Here is a 16,106-nt window from a genome sequence, read left to right on the forward strand (position 1 = left end):
TATATATATATATATATATATTGAATAACATAGAACTACACTATCAAGTAGAACCCCTGGATCTAGTCCTCTCATGTAGCTCTCAAGCATTTATAAGAATTACAGTATTTTTATACCAATCCTTATCAATGACGTAAAATAAGCTCAGTCCTATGTATTCCATTATATACTAGTACCACGATTTATTTAATTCTAACAAATTTTACTATAGAAAAAAAAGACTATTTTAGAGAATGTTCATGTCAGATAATATTCAAACTACTATATTAAAACATATATTAAAACATAAATGACATTGGCCTGCAACATAAGACATTGTATATGGTGTGGTAGCATATGAAATATTTTGGCTATTGTTGAAGAATAGGAAACTTAACTTTGAGTACACATATATTGTCCTACAATTTGTGTCATTGCATGTGTCATCGATTGTGATTGGTCAGGAAAATAATTATTAATTTTTAATTTAAATATATTTTTTCAACCAATGACACGTTAATGGTACATGCAGTGGTACAACTTTTAGGAGAGCAGATGCGCTGCCCTTAACTTTAGGTTGGTGTATGGAGTTGCAATGGACAATGGGGCAGAATTGGGTATATAAATGGATATAAGATCATGTTGTGCTGATATATGTCTATGTGTGGTTTGGATTTTGATCTTGCTTCATGATGTGATATGAATATAATTGAACATGAAAAATATAATGTCTTTTTATTCTTATCATTTTCTTTTCTTATCACCAAGTAAAACATGTTCTGAGGTGCTAACCAAGGCAGCAGCACAAAACTCCAGCTCCTTCTGTTGATTAAGATTGTTTTGTTTTATCTCTCTCTTTTCCTTTAATTAACAAAGAAACGAGGTGAGAATTCTAGAACTTGATTGAAAGAGATTGATGAATCAACCTAACAAGTTTCCATATTCTTTTTGCTTCATTGCTCTTCAGTTCAGCAACATAATCTTGATGCCGCCAGTACATGAATAAAAGTGACTTGAACATCACCTACAACCATTATTCTATTTTTTTTACACAAACTAGTTACTACACTATTGTCTCACACTATACAATAATAGGCTCAAGTATCATTGATATGGAAACATTGATTGGAAATAGAAATGGATCAATCTAGTTTACATTATTCTATTCATCCTACTACTTTCTCTCTGTTGGGTTTATTCAAGTGTGAAGTGCCACATTGGATATGTAGGGAGGAGTGAAAGGGTTTATAAGAAGGAAAGACACATGGAACTAATGCCTTAAGGTTTTGGTTCAAGACGTGGTGTCTCACTTATGACTCTCCACTCTTCCCATACCCAATACCCATGTAACAATGGAACTCCCCGGTGGTTGGAGGCTCCCCGGTACCAGTCTGGTCCAACACTCTCAAATATTGATTGAGACCAAGATGCATAAATAGAAATGCATCAACTTAGTTATGCAAGCAAGTATGGCTCCCAATTCCTACATCTGTAATCTTTTTTCAAAGCTAAGCTTTAGTATATTCTTTTGCTCATGAGAATGAAGAAGGCACCATTGACCTGAAAGTGGGGGGATAAATCAAAGAACCAATAAAAAATGGTGATTAATAGAAAAATATGATTGCAAAATCAAGTAACATAGTTTGTCAAAATTATCAAAGTAAATTGAACTACAAGAGAAAATTGAACCTAAATATAAAGGGTCTCATGTTGTGGTGGCTAGTAGTAGAATTTCTAGCCTTGCACTTAATTCCTTTTGCATGGGATAGTCGGACAGAGAACTACTATTATTACTCTACAAAATTATCAAAGCAACAATGGGATCGAGTTTTCTGACGGCTAGGCGAAGGTGGTGGCTCTAGCAGCTCGACGAGAGAGAATGATGGTCATTGGTGCATAATGGCAATAACGAGAAGAATGTAATGCTGGCATGACACGGTCGAAGATGGTTGTCCTAACGACTTAGCAAAAGATTGGTGAGGGCGACACATGAGATTAAGAGAGAAAATTAGGGTTTTGAAATTTTAGAATCAATGAAATGAGGAGAATGATTGGAGTTTAGGGATGTGAACTGAAAGAAAGTTAATTTACAAAAATGTCCCTTTCATTTAAACATTTTTTAACAAAGTATAGAAGGTTTTTTCGTTCATAATCTTTTGGAACACATTGCTAACATGTACTTATTTTCCTCATCTTAGCAAACTTCTATATATATATATATATATGCAAATTCATATACAACACTCCTTATATGTAATGAACACTTGGAACCATAATAAAGTTTTCATCCACAAATTGGTAACAGATCTATAGTAGAGTTGTGCAGAAAATAAGGTAAACGCAGACATAATAAAATAGTAGAAATAGAGATGTCATGAATGTAAATATATGTTATTACACCAGTAAGTGGGTAAATCAACCTAGATAAAGTTCTTCTAGTTTAATTAATGGTTTCATGTTTGTATTTCTAAATTATAACTACATTAAAAGTTTTGTCGTCCATAATGATGACCAAATAGGAATGTTCCCATGAAAAAATATCCATAGTTCAAACCAATATTTATATATATTTATATTTAGCATTATTAAACTTTCCTTCGGTTAGATATGCCTATATTATATATGGGTAGGTTGGAAAAATTTACATGGATAGTGTAGTCAAATTACACTATTACACGTTTGATGTATGTTTAGAAATATTTATGGAACTAATGCAGATTTAATGGAACTCGTGTATGAGATCCACGACTTCCAAAAATATCCATAGTTCAAACCAATATTTATATATATATTTAGCATTATTAAACTTTCCTTCGGTTAGATATGCCTATATTGTATATATGGGTATGTTGGGAAAATTTACGTGGATAATATAGTCAAACTACACTATTACACATTTGGTGTAGGTTTAAAAATATTTACGGAACTAGTGCAGATTAATGGAACTCGTGTATGAGATCCACGACTTTGGGGAAGTCGTGGACCAGCAATACAAGATCACTTTATTGTGTCAAAGTTGACCGAAATCGTGGTCCTCGTCCATGACTTCCATGGCAATGTCGTGGACGTACAACACGACATCCAAGTCGTGTATGATGTGCATGAGATCCAAACAGGATATATACTCCTCCACCCCAATTCAAATCACACCGAACAAAGAAAAGAAAAAATGAGAAAAATTTAAGAAGTGTCATTATACAATGTAAGTAAAAATATCATTTTGTTCTTAATTCCATTTATTTATTTTAATTTTTATTTAATGTTACTTTATGTTTATAGGTAGATGATCATTATTAGAGATATTGTTATTAATGAGTTTAGTGATGAAGATGGTATTGAGGTATCTGGTAGTGATGATGATGGTGTTCAGATTGCCACTAGTGAACTGGTTAGTATAACATATGCTATTCCTTCATCTTTTTTCGTTAACATTGATTATCAGTCTGGACAAGATTTTTCATATAGAAGTAGTGACATAAATAATGATTTTGATAATGATCTATTTGTTGGTATGCAATTTGATTCAAATGAAGCAATAATAAATGCTATAAAATAATTTCATATTATGAATTCTGTTGATTACCATGTGGATGAGTCTAGGCCATATATATATGTTGCAAAATATAAATATTATGGTGTTGGGTGTGAATGGAGAATTCAGGCATAGAAAAGTGTGAAGCGTAATATTTGGGAGATTAGGAAAATTAGTGGAATACACACTTGTGTATCCACTAATATTTCTCAAGATCACACGAAATTGAACTTATCATTCATCGCAAATTGTATTATTCAATTAGTATCTGAAGATCCTGGTATACCAATTAAAGTATTAGCGAAAGAGGTAGTCACTCATTTTGGTTATACGGTGATATATAGGAAGACTTGGACTGCTAAACAAATAGCAATGTCCCAAATTTATGGTGATTGGGAGGGATGTACAAGGAGTTACCTCGTTGGTTGAATGTTGTCCAATATTATGCACGAGGTACAATTGTAAGATATTCAACATCTAACCATGAAAAACATAATACTTTAATTTTTGATAGGGTATTTTGGGCTTTCAAACCACGTATTGAAGGATTTGCTTTTTGCAACCCAATCCTTCAAGTGGATGGCACATTCTTGATTGGAAAATGTACTATAACGTTGTTAACAGTTAGTTCACAAGATGGTAATAGACGTATATTTTCAGTAGCATTTGCCAATGTGGAAGGAGAGACCAAAGAAGCATGTGAATAGTTTTTCTACAATCTTCAGACATATGTTACCTCACAACCGAACATTTGTATAATATCATATAGGGGTACAGGTTTGTTGGGTGCACTTCGTAATGAGCTCCCACAATGGTGTAATGCACAATCTGTATATTGCATCCGTCATGTTGCTAACAATTTCAACAAGGAGTTCCGAGATAACGATATGAAAGAAAAAGTCATCAAAATGGGTATGTATTGAACTTTATGTGATTTATGTTAAATTATTTATTTTTGTGATTTATTTTAATATTGGTAAACTTGTTGTAGGGTATGAGTTTATGTGACCTTGATTTGAGCGAATGCTTGTCGTGTTGTGTCAAAAAAATCCGAGGGTAGCTGCATGGTTACACAACATCCCAAAAGAAAAATGGACACAATCTTATGATGATGGGAGATGATACAACCATATAACGACGAACTTGGCAGAATGTGTTAACGCCGTTCTGAAATGATCAAGACCATTTCCCATTACTGCCCTTGTTAGAGCAACATATCATAGGCTGAATTCATGGTTTCTACACCATAGAAATGAAGCAAGTAACATGATAAGGGCAGATCATATATATTGCAAAAAATTGACTACGGTGATCAATGAAAATAATCGAAAAGCTACATGTCAATTAGTACGTAGTTTTTCACGAGAATAAGGAGTCTCAGAGGTTGAGGTTGCTGGTACCGGTGGGAGTCGACACCCAAATGTATACACAGTGAGACTAATCGAAAATTGGTGTGATTTTGAGGGATTTCAATCACTTAGATTGTCATGCTCCCATGTTGTTGCTACATGTGTGTCATTAAACTTAGGTTATGGGCAATTTATCTCATCATTTATCGATTAGAGAACTTATTGAATGTTTATGGACATGAGTTTTAACCCATTGGTAATGAAGAATATTGACCTCCTTATTCAGGTCCAACCTTCATTCCTAATCAGCTTATGCATAGTAACCGTACCGAAAGACCAAAGACTACATGCATTCACAATGAGATGGATGATTCTCAATCCCAACAAATTAAAAAATGTGGGTGGTGTAAGACTGAATGACACAATAAGAAGAAATGTTCATTCAGAAGTATGGAAGTTGGTCAAAGTTCAAGGCGAACATAATTATGTAATATATTAGAATTTGTGTAATATATTGAAATTCCAATTATGTAACATTAAGTTGTATAATATACTAAATTCTAAGTTTTGTAACTACATATTCCACATCCTTAACTAATTACATTCCACAAAGCCTAACCCTAATAAAATACTCTAACCCTAACTAAATATCATAACCCTAATTAAATACAATAAACCTTAATTAAAACCCAACAAACCCTTCAATAAATACAACCCTTCAATCCCACCAGAAAAATCTGTTTTTTCGTTTACCCAGGCGGAAATCGTGGACCCCGTCCACGACATTAGTGTACTTTAAATGAAACTTATGGTCGTCATCCACGAGTTCCAAGCAGGTCACTAAATACCCTAACCCTAATTAAATACAATAATCTGTAATCAAATACAATAAACTATAATTAAATATAATAAACTCAAATTAAAAATAATAACCTACACACAATTAAAACCCACTAAACCCTTCCATAAATATAACTCTTCAATTCCCACAAGAAAAATCTGATTTTTCGTTTACCCAGGCAAAAATCGTGGACTGCGTCCACGAGATCGGTCTACTTTAAATGAAACTCATGGTCACCATCCACGAGTTCAAAGTTGGTCCTTCACTACTTTTGTGAACGGTTAGGTAGTGACATAAATGACCCGGGAAAATTGAAACGTTTTACATAGAAATCATGGTCCACATCCACGACTTCAACAGAAGTCGTATACCCCGTCCACGAGATTGTGCCAGGCTAAGGCATGAGCTAGGGAATCAAGCAGGGCTAGGGCACGACTTCCACTACTTGCTTAAAAGTCGTAAACCCCATACACGGTTTCGATTCAATATAAATACGTAGGTCATTCCCTTCATTCTCACACTAACAAAATTCCTTAATCCTCTCACTCGAATTCTTCCAAATCTTTCTTGATTTCCCTATTTATTTTCTCCAAAAAATAGAACATATTGGTCCAGGTCCTATTAACCCTACCCTACTCACCCTTCAAAAATACCATGTCTCCGCCAACATGTGGAATGGTGGCGAGGTTATGTTTCGTGCAAGATACAATTTTTGACAATATTTACCATCGGAACCGATGTTACAAGTTATTCGTAACACCGCGTTTGGCCAAATTCTAGATATTGGAGCAGTTGATATTAACAACTACCTCATTACCGCATTAGTTGGGAGATGGAGGCTAGAGACTCATACTTCCTATTTGCCTATTGGGGAGTGCACTGTTACACTAGAAGACGTCGCATACTAGCTTGGTCTACCTATTAATGGAGTCGTTGTTACTGGTACGACGAGCACAAATTGGGAAATGGTTTGTCTCAACTTGTTGGGTGCTATCCCAACCGGTAAACAGATTATGGGACAAAGGGTCCAAATGACTTGGCTAGACTCCACATTTGAAGAACTCCAGGAAGGTGTTAATGATATTGTTATTGAATAACATGTAAGAGCCTTCATAATACGCATGATTGGAGGGTTCCTCATGCCAGATACATCAGGGTCACGAGTCCACCTGATGTATCTCTCATTGCTGGAGGACTTAACATATACATATCAATATAGTTGGGGTTCAACTATATTGACATGTCTATATCGAGGATTATGTTGTGCATGGTTGATAAGTCATCATATGGAAATTGGCTCCAAGATTGCACGGCGATGGATTACAAATATTCCCTTTAGTCTAAAGGTGAATATTTTTTCCAATTTCTTTCAACTTATTTATTCAAACTAACATACTAACTTCATATAACTTGACATTTTAGGTGGTCACAACAACTAATCACCACCAACATTCATGGTCATACAACCAACACAATAAGGTCAATGTTTGATCGTTTGTGCATTGATCAGGTAATTTATGTAATTTGTTATTTGTAATTTATTTTTTATTATTTCTATATTATTTTTTGTTATTAATTTATTACTAATTTATTTTTATATGTCAGTTTGTATGGACCACATATAAGAACATTACCTTTGTGGACCCAATACCAAATACAGTCTGAGCATATGTGTCACTCATTTGCTTTGTAGTTGTTGAGTGGCATGTTATTGATCGGGTTATGAGGCAGTTTGGTCTACAACAACCTGTCCCAGAAGATCTAATCAACCTAGAGAAACAACACAAGATAGATCTACGTGGGAAAAATGAGTAGAACTTGCCATAGAAGCATGACCAGTGGATTCAAATATGGAATAACCGGGAAAATTATGTGGTAAATGGTTTTCCCAATAACTAGCATTTGTATCACTACTCGCAATATATGCAGTGGTACTTACAAAGTACTAGGAAATACATTTCTCTAGACGGTGCATATTCGTCTAAATCGGTAAGAATTTTAATATTTCTATCTCTAATTTATATTAAATTGTAGAAACATATTCATTATTCTAATTTTTTCCACTTTTTTAGTACAATTTTATTAGAATGATTCGGGATTGATGTGCTCATACAAACATGTTTCCAAATCCGCCGTAGTCACTGAATGACGTCTACCTAAATTGCAATGAGATGATGGAAGCGTTTCCTCAACTACTTCCAACTGTCTTCTCCTCAACTACTTATCAAGCTCCTCCTACACAACAGTTTGATATGCTTGTTGCACCTGAGATTCAGCAGCATTATGAGAGTCAAACTCAGACGAATATTTATCCGCAGACATACACTCAAACTCCTACTCCTCCTCAACAACAACAACAACAACAACAACAACAACATCAACATCAACATCAACAACAACAACCCTGAGGTTTGATGGTTTTGGAGCAATGAGTGACTACTTCTTCTCTCACTTAGCATCTTCTTCACAATTTCAAGGAATGTCATCAATGTTTGGCACAACTTCAAATACTCCATTGTTGGCATTCAACTCTCAACAATATTATCAGCCGACAATGCCTTCACAACCTGACGAAGATGATGACGAAGAAGATGCGAAGGAGCCACAACTGGTTAGAGGTGGCAGTGTACAACCAAGACAACATCAAACACAACAACAAAAACTAAGAGTCCAACCACCTCGAAGGAGGAAGACACCTGAATACGGAACATCATCTCATGGATGCCATTAGGAATTTGTATTATCGTTATTTTGTTTTTTAAATGTAATCATTTTCCAATTCGTACTACAATTACCAATTTCATTTCCATAATTTAGTCTTATTATTTTAATTTATGCATTTCAATTTTAAACCACTAAAATAATAAATCTTAAATAAAATCAAATTCAAATTCAATTTTAAACCAATAATTTATGCATTTCCTAAAACTAACACTTTAATAAAATTATCAAATTCAACTTAATCTAACTATTTTAATTTAAACAAATTCTTTTTATACACTAAAAAAATCATAAATCTTAACTTATTTTAAAAACTCATATTATACTCAATAAAACTAACCCCTAAAATAATAAATAACCTAATATGTCCATCTAAAACGAATATTTCAAATTCACCATGTCCTATGCAAAGTCGTGTTTCAGGTACATGTTAGATATTTTATGTAATGGCAAGTGTACCGTATCGTACAAGTAATAAAATCCGGTGAAGTACCGGGATATCGTCCTCAGGGAGCAGAATGGATTTTCACTAATTCCTATAAGAATCAATTGAGCAGCTATATACAAGATTTGGTTGGTAAATTTGCATTGGTTTTTAGAAATAATCAAATTTAAATAACAATAGAAGATATTAAAATAAAAGGGTTGGGATCGAAACTCATCAACTTTCCCTTTTGATATCCATAGATTCAATTCCTAATAGTTTGTGAAGTTACTGAATTTGATGTACATTTTCCATAAATCAATTACATCAGTTCCCTGATTGTAAAATTCTTAGGTAATCACTCAATTGTCAATTCCTTGGATAATCGGATGATTAACTAGCATTAAAACCAAATGTAAAAGCAATTCCTACATCATTGTCCATCCCTAGATCAATTATGTAGCAAGAAAGCCAATCCAGATCTGGTATCAAGTTTAACTTCCGAGTTAAACTTGAACCTTAAATCATGAATTCAGTAGCTAATTGAAATCAAGCAATAAACAATGGATAAACTTTCCAAAATCAAACAACATTAATATAGAATTGAATCCAGGAGTACAAAAGTTAAGAAGATTACATTTCGATTCCCAACTATGAAGAACTAGCCACTCATCCTCGCTATTACAACGCTCGAATCATGTACTAATACAAAGAATCATGTGAAATAGAATCGTTTCCACGATTTCTATCATATTCTCTCTATATTTCGTGCCAAGATTTCTTTCAGAAGAGTGATGATGATCTTTTTCCTTTTCCAAAACTGCCTATTTCATGTCTAACCGCCACACTCTCGCTCAAGCTAGGTATTCTCGCTTGAGCGAGAGAAGATAACTTTCCAAAATCTGACCACCTCGCCCGAGCGAGAGAAGATGACAATTTTTGCTTGATCACCTCGCCTGAGCGAGGATCTCTCGCTTGGGCGAGGCTCCCTCGCTTGGGCGAGGGAGAAACAGTAAGCTTGGCTAATTTTGGTCTTGAATAGCGCCCGGGCGACAGTCCCTCGCTTGGGCGAGGGATGTTAGTGTTTTCTGCATTTTCTTCTGAATTGTCACTTGAGCGAGCATTCCCTCGCTTGGGCGAGGCTTGTGCTGTTTAAAACTTGAATCTTCTCTTTTTTTTTCTCCTTTTTTCATCATATCTTCACCTACAAAGAACAATAATTACTTAAATTCCTAAACAATATAAAATTACTAGATTATTGGGAATTGTATGCAATTACATCATAAATTCACACAGAGTGCCTCTAAATCATATACCTTTCATTAACATTTTGGCACTTAATAATACACGACAACGGAAGTCATGCTTCTCATCCACGATTTCACTGCAGGAGAGAGAAAACCACAGAATCTCGTGTACGGGATGCGCGAGATCACTTGAATCTCGTACTGCTGGTCCACGAGTTCCATTAAATCTGCACTAGTTCCGTAAATATATTAAAACATACACCAAACATGTGATAGTATAATTTGACTAGACTGTCCACGTAAATTTTCCAGATATGTTATATCTAGTTTTACAATTTCGGTGAAAAATTCACATGAAATGATGCAAACATGGTGTTATATAAACATAAAAACCAAAGACCATATTGTTCTCTTCTTATCCCATTATTTGTACAAATATGATGGTTTAGACATCCATTCTATATATGAAGGGTTTTATACCATTTTTATTATAATTTCTTGGTTAATCGATCTCAATGTGGATAAAATGATGCATGAAGTAGTTGATATGAGGTTTTGATCTACTTTAATCAATGTGGATATAATAATGTGAAATTTATTTATAATTATTCCTCTATATATATTATTTGATACTTAAAATACACAAATCCTAAAACATATAACACAAAAACATTATGAATGGTAAAACATATTGTAATTGGCTAATTAAGTTTTATTCTGATAAATTTCTACCAGAATCTTTGTTACTCGATGACAATTTTTTAAAATATGTGTTACAAAAAAACTATTAATCATAGTCAATCTATACATCTTATTAACCGATAATTAAATTATTATTAAAAAATTATTATTTTTAGTGTAAGAATATACACAAAATGACGTGCACAATATACTTTCAATGTTCAAATATTTATGTTTTCTGTTTGATAAATCCCACCTCAAGTAGTTTGTTCTTTTTAATTAAAAAATATTTTTTTTATATTAACTTATAATTCAGGTACATGGATAACCCAAAAATATGTAATTCAGTGCATGCATTACCATCTCCACACACTAAAAAATATCGTTATTAAAGTTTCCTAGTTTTATGTTACTTATGCTATGCATGGGAAACTATATTCAATGGTTTATATCAGCTTGAACAAATATCACCAATTTTCTGAAGTGTTTACTATAAATATATACAATGCATAGTAAACTTAATTTCTCAGCTTCAAGTTTACACCTTAAATCTTATAATTGTAAGAGGTTAACCATTACTCCAGCCGTGTGTTTCTCCAACCCCACACAAATTTGGCTTCTCATAGTAATTTATTCTTCTATAATGCTCCATATTCATGCCATAATATGTATATATAAATTATACCAAATGTTCCATAAGCATAAATGAGAACCCCGTTTCATTACAGGAGTAGGGTTCTTTTATTACAATTGGCTGAGGTTGACTATTAACTTAGACCTTAGCCTTAATTGGTAGCAGAAAAAATATTTATTGTTTAGAAAAAATAGCCATTATGGGAAAATTATACAGCTTCTTTATTTTCTTATGTTTTATGATGATCATACCTAGTTTTGATGCCAATGTGAAAGAGAGTGAGAGTTACTGGCAAGAACATATGAAGACATTGGATGCATATTGGCAAGAAAAAGCTGTAGTTGCTGAAAAGGTTAATAAAGAAGCTTTCTTTCCTGACCCATATGCACTCTCTGGAAACCTCACCTCTAGTGTTAGCGAGTAAGACTTCTTGTACCATAATTTCATATCCAATATCGTGAAAAGAATTGTGAATAATTGGTTAAAAACCAATTTCTATTATATACATTCAAATCATTGTTGATATGTAGAATGATGATATTGGTGATTTTAACAAATTTAAACCATTGGATGAAAACCACTCAACTTAGATCATCCAGTGTTTTAAATTGCGATTACAGTCTCGGTTTCGGCTATTACGATTGCGTTCAATTTGGCTGCCGTAATATGGATTACAATCATTGTGGTCGGATGTGATTGCATTATGACCCGATATAGTTACATCATTGTGATTCGATATCATACCGTAATTACAGTATGATATGGTTACAACAGTCACCACAACTATAATAATAAGGTCCCATGTTATGATGCAATATGCAATTTGAATGAATGGATTCATCTAGTGAATTAGAATCAAAACAAAAAATTTAAATATAAGATATCTGATTTTAAAATCAGCCCATTTACACCTTTCCAAAGTCACTTAATTCCTGGTATAGCAAATATGTTCAGATTATAAAACTGCATCAGTGTTTCAAAATACTTTTTTTATATAACAAATAACAATTTGACTGAGTAATAAATTGTATCGAGGTAAAAAAAATCAATGGCTTCAAATATTAATTCTTTCTTTATATACTGTTCATTACTAGTACCCCCTCATAGAAAAACCTAATTTCATGTTTATATTTGGACGAACAGAATTATAGTTGGCAACAAAGGACGTAGGAATTTGAAGGCACAAAATAAAGGTCCATGCCTGGCGACCAACCCCATAGACAGGTGTTGGAGATGTGACCCAGATTGGGAAAAGAACCGCAAAAAGCTTGCAAATTGTGTTCAAGGTTTTGGAAGAGACACAATTGGTGGAAAACGTGGTCCAATCTATGTGGTTACTGATTCCTCAGACAGTGACATGTTGAATCCAAAACCAGGCACCATTCGCCATGCAGTCACAAGAAATGGACCATTATGGATCATATTTAAACATAGCATGGTGATTAGGCTCAACCAAGAGCTCATAATGACTAGTGACAAGACCATTGATGGAAGAGGTGCTGATGTTCATATTGCTGCTGGTGCTGGCATTACAATTCAGTATATCAAGAATGTGATCATACATGGGATTAAAATTCATAATATTGTGGTTGGGAGTGGTGGACTTATTAGAGATTCTGAGAACCATTTTGGTTTCAGGACCATGAGTGATGGTGATGGAATTTCAATCTTTGGATCTAGTAATGTTTGGATTGACCATGTTTCCATGAGAAAATGCCAAGATGGGTTGATAGATGTTGTTATGGGATCCACTGCTGTTACCATCTCCAATAGCCATTTCACAGATCACAATGAGGTAGTTAATTGGTTTATCTCAACTCTATTATTGTTGAAATTTTTCTGGCTTTGAATCAAAACACAATTCTTTCAGTTTGGTAGACAACGTGAATTAGTTTTTGCACACTAATTCCTGGTTCTTTTATGAACTGTTGGTTTCCTATAATGAACAAACCTGATTTTCACCTATAGTTTAAGTTAAAGAAAGATAAAAAAGAAATAGTATTTTGTGATGTGCACTCACCTAAATGAATAAACCGTAAAAAACAAGAAACAATTTATCCTAGGTATTTCTTTTATAATAAATCAAAAGTTGATTCAAACCTATAAAAAACAGTACTGGAAATGGTTGGACAAAGAGCTATAGAAGCCCTTAGGAGTATACCCCTAACATACTAGTATTTATATATATATATATATATATCCCATTCCAAAGAAAATTGTCACTATGGTAAACATGAGTAATGCTACACATACAAGATTCAGAATAAGCTGAACATATGCTCATTAAAAATTAGGGCTTGATTTTAGCTAAAAGTAGTGAAGATTACACATCCAATGATTAAAAATATCAAATCATTTTGACACAAATTCTTTGTGCCTGAAATGTCTTGCCTATTAAGTATTTTCCTTAAAACAATCTTGTGCCTGATTTTAGTGTTTGGTTTGATTTATATAATGCAGGTGATGTTGTTTGGTGCTAGTGATAGCTTCTCAGGTGATCAAATAATGCAAGTCACTTTAGCATTCAACCACTTTGGTAAGAGATTAATCCAAAGGATGCCAAGGTGCAGATGGGGATTTATCCATGTTGTTAACAATGACTACACTCATTGGGAAATGTATGCCATTGGTGGTAGCCAGCACCCAACCATTATTAGTGAGGGTAACAGATTCATAGCCCCTAATAACATCAATGCTAAAGAGGTATATATATATATATATATATATATATATTCATCTATATAATCCAATATCTCATGTGCCATAATTTTGTTCTTGACTCAAATAACATGATTTTCTACTTAACTTTTTGGTGTTTGTGAAGATAACAAAGAGGGACTATGCAACAGAAGAAGTTTGGAAGAATTGGCAATGGAGATCAATAAATGATGAGTATATGAATGGAGCATTTTTCAGACAAGCAGGACCAGTTCTAAGTAACAGACCATTTTCAAGGAAGGACATGATGTCAGCTAGGCCTGGTTCATATGTAGGAAGGCTTACTCGTTATGCTGGAAGCATTAGGTGTAGAGGGGGAGAGCCTTGTTAAGTAGCTAAACTTCCTTCACCATTCTCTTCATGGATCAATGCAGAAGAGGATTTAGCAAAGGATATATAGAAGAGGGTGCAAAGAAAATGCATGATCTCCTATGTGATATGTGTTAGCACATTATTATACTTTGGTTTTAGGGAGGGAGTGAAAAATAATGTACTGTAGAAATATGTATATATCTATGTGTCACTCCAAATATTCCATTTTTAATTTTACATATCTTTTATTGTTTGTTTAATATTTATATTTGTAATTTTATTTTTGTTCTTTGAAATATATTTTATGAATGTAAATAATGATATATGTGATCATATGTAAGATTCTATTGTTGGGTTATTAGAAATTAATGAGCAAGCAGAGAATTAATTGTAGAAGTTTATCTCATTCTCATTGACTGAAAATTTGAAGTCATATAGCTTATTTATATAAAGGAAAAAGAAAAAAAAAAGCTTATAAACTAAACAATGAATACCAACTTTACAAAATAAATATTAATTTTCTAACCACCTAACAAACTTTTAATATAATCTCTGAAATATCCCAATATTATCTAAATATTAATATTTATTTTTCGATTTTATTATCTAAAGATTTATGCTTTGGTATGTTATTTTTGTTTTCCTTACATAAACGTTTAGATTTGTATGTTACTTTTGCCCTTGCTATTCAAAAAAATTGGGTCTGTCACTGGTTTTAAGCTTTTCTTTTGAAAGATGAAAGAACATGTATTAAATAAGCACAATGAGTAATAACCGGACACAAAAAAGCAGATGATTTTGCATATTACAAAGATTGAGAATACAAAATGAAGGGTCAATGTTGTTAACAATGCACCATTGATTAATAAGAAGAATAACAAGACCAACTCTAGCCCTTGACAAACCTTCTTAGCATTGAAATTAGTTTCATACAATAGTTTTTAATTGTGAGTGTACTCATGGTTGCAGTTTGTTGTGAAAGTTTATAGGAAAATACAATTTTATGGAGAATCCAAAACTACATTTTGTGACTGGATACTCATCTATTAACCACAATTTAAATTATACATATGTGAAATACAGAGTGGTTAAAGATGGGAATCACATGTCTCCCTTCTTGTTTCACTTAGTGTCCCCATTCAATTAGAAAATTTTATTTAATTAAAAATAATAATTATAATAATAGAAATTAATATATGTATATTATTCTATGAAATTTAATTGGTTTGGTACATATAAGATTTTCTTGGGAAATAGAAGAGGAGGATGCATGTGTTAATGCCACTGCATATCATAGCAGGTACTCTTATACGTAGAGATTCCAGGGCACATGTAATGTTTGGTTGGTCCCCTTCAGTTTGATGTGGGCTGAAAAGGTACATTTATTCTAGCCTGTTAGAAAAGCGATTCATTTATTAGTAATGGAAAGTGTAAATCCACCAAATGGTGTAAGCGATACTAATTATCATTATTGTTCAACAATATTAGTTGGATGTTTATTGATCTTGATCATATATAACTTGTGAGCTATCAAGGGAATTGTTCTGGAAGTTTAAATTTGTCTTATGGTGATGTTTATGATGGACAATACTGTTTATCTGTTCGAAAAAGTAGTTAAAAGAAGAACAGTACAACTTAAGAGTGAAACAATTTTATTGAAGGATATAT

The 16,106-nt window shown here is 33.2% G+C and overlaps 1 protein-coding gene across 1 annotated transcript; it reads left to right on the forward strand.

Annotated features, from left to right (window-relative positions):
* The first annotated feature begins 11,338 nt into the window (after nucleotides 1-11,338).
* On the forward strand, nucleotides 11,339-14,603 carry LOC109339106 (pectate lyase-like). The gene is made up of 4 exons (XM_019576480.1): nucleotides 11,339-11,828; nucleotides 12,552-13,203; nucleotides 13,869-14,111; nucleotides 14,233-14,603. Exons 1-4 carry the CDS (start codon nucleotides 11,608-11,610, stop codon nucleotides 14,455-14,457), a joined length of 1,341 nt encoding a protein of 446 aa, XP_019432025.1. The 5' UTR covers nucleotides 11,339-11,607; the 3' UTR covers nucleotides 14,458-14,603.
* The last annotated feature ends 1,503 nt before the right edge of the window (nucleotides 14,604-16,106 follow it).

This window comes from Lupinus angustifolius, unplaced genomic scaffold (assembly GCF_001865875.1).
Source record: "Lupinus angustifolius cultivar Tanjil unplaced genomic scaffold, LupAngTanjil_v1.0 Scaffold_58_2, whole genome shotgun sequence".
NCBI lineage: Eukaryota > Viridiplantae > Streptophyta > Magnoliopsida > Fabales > Fabaceae > Lupinus > Lupinus angustifolius.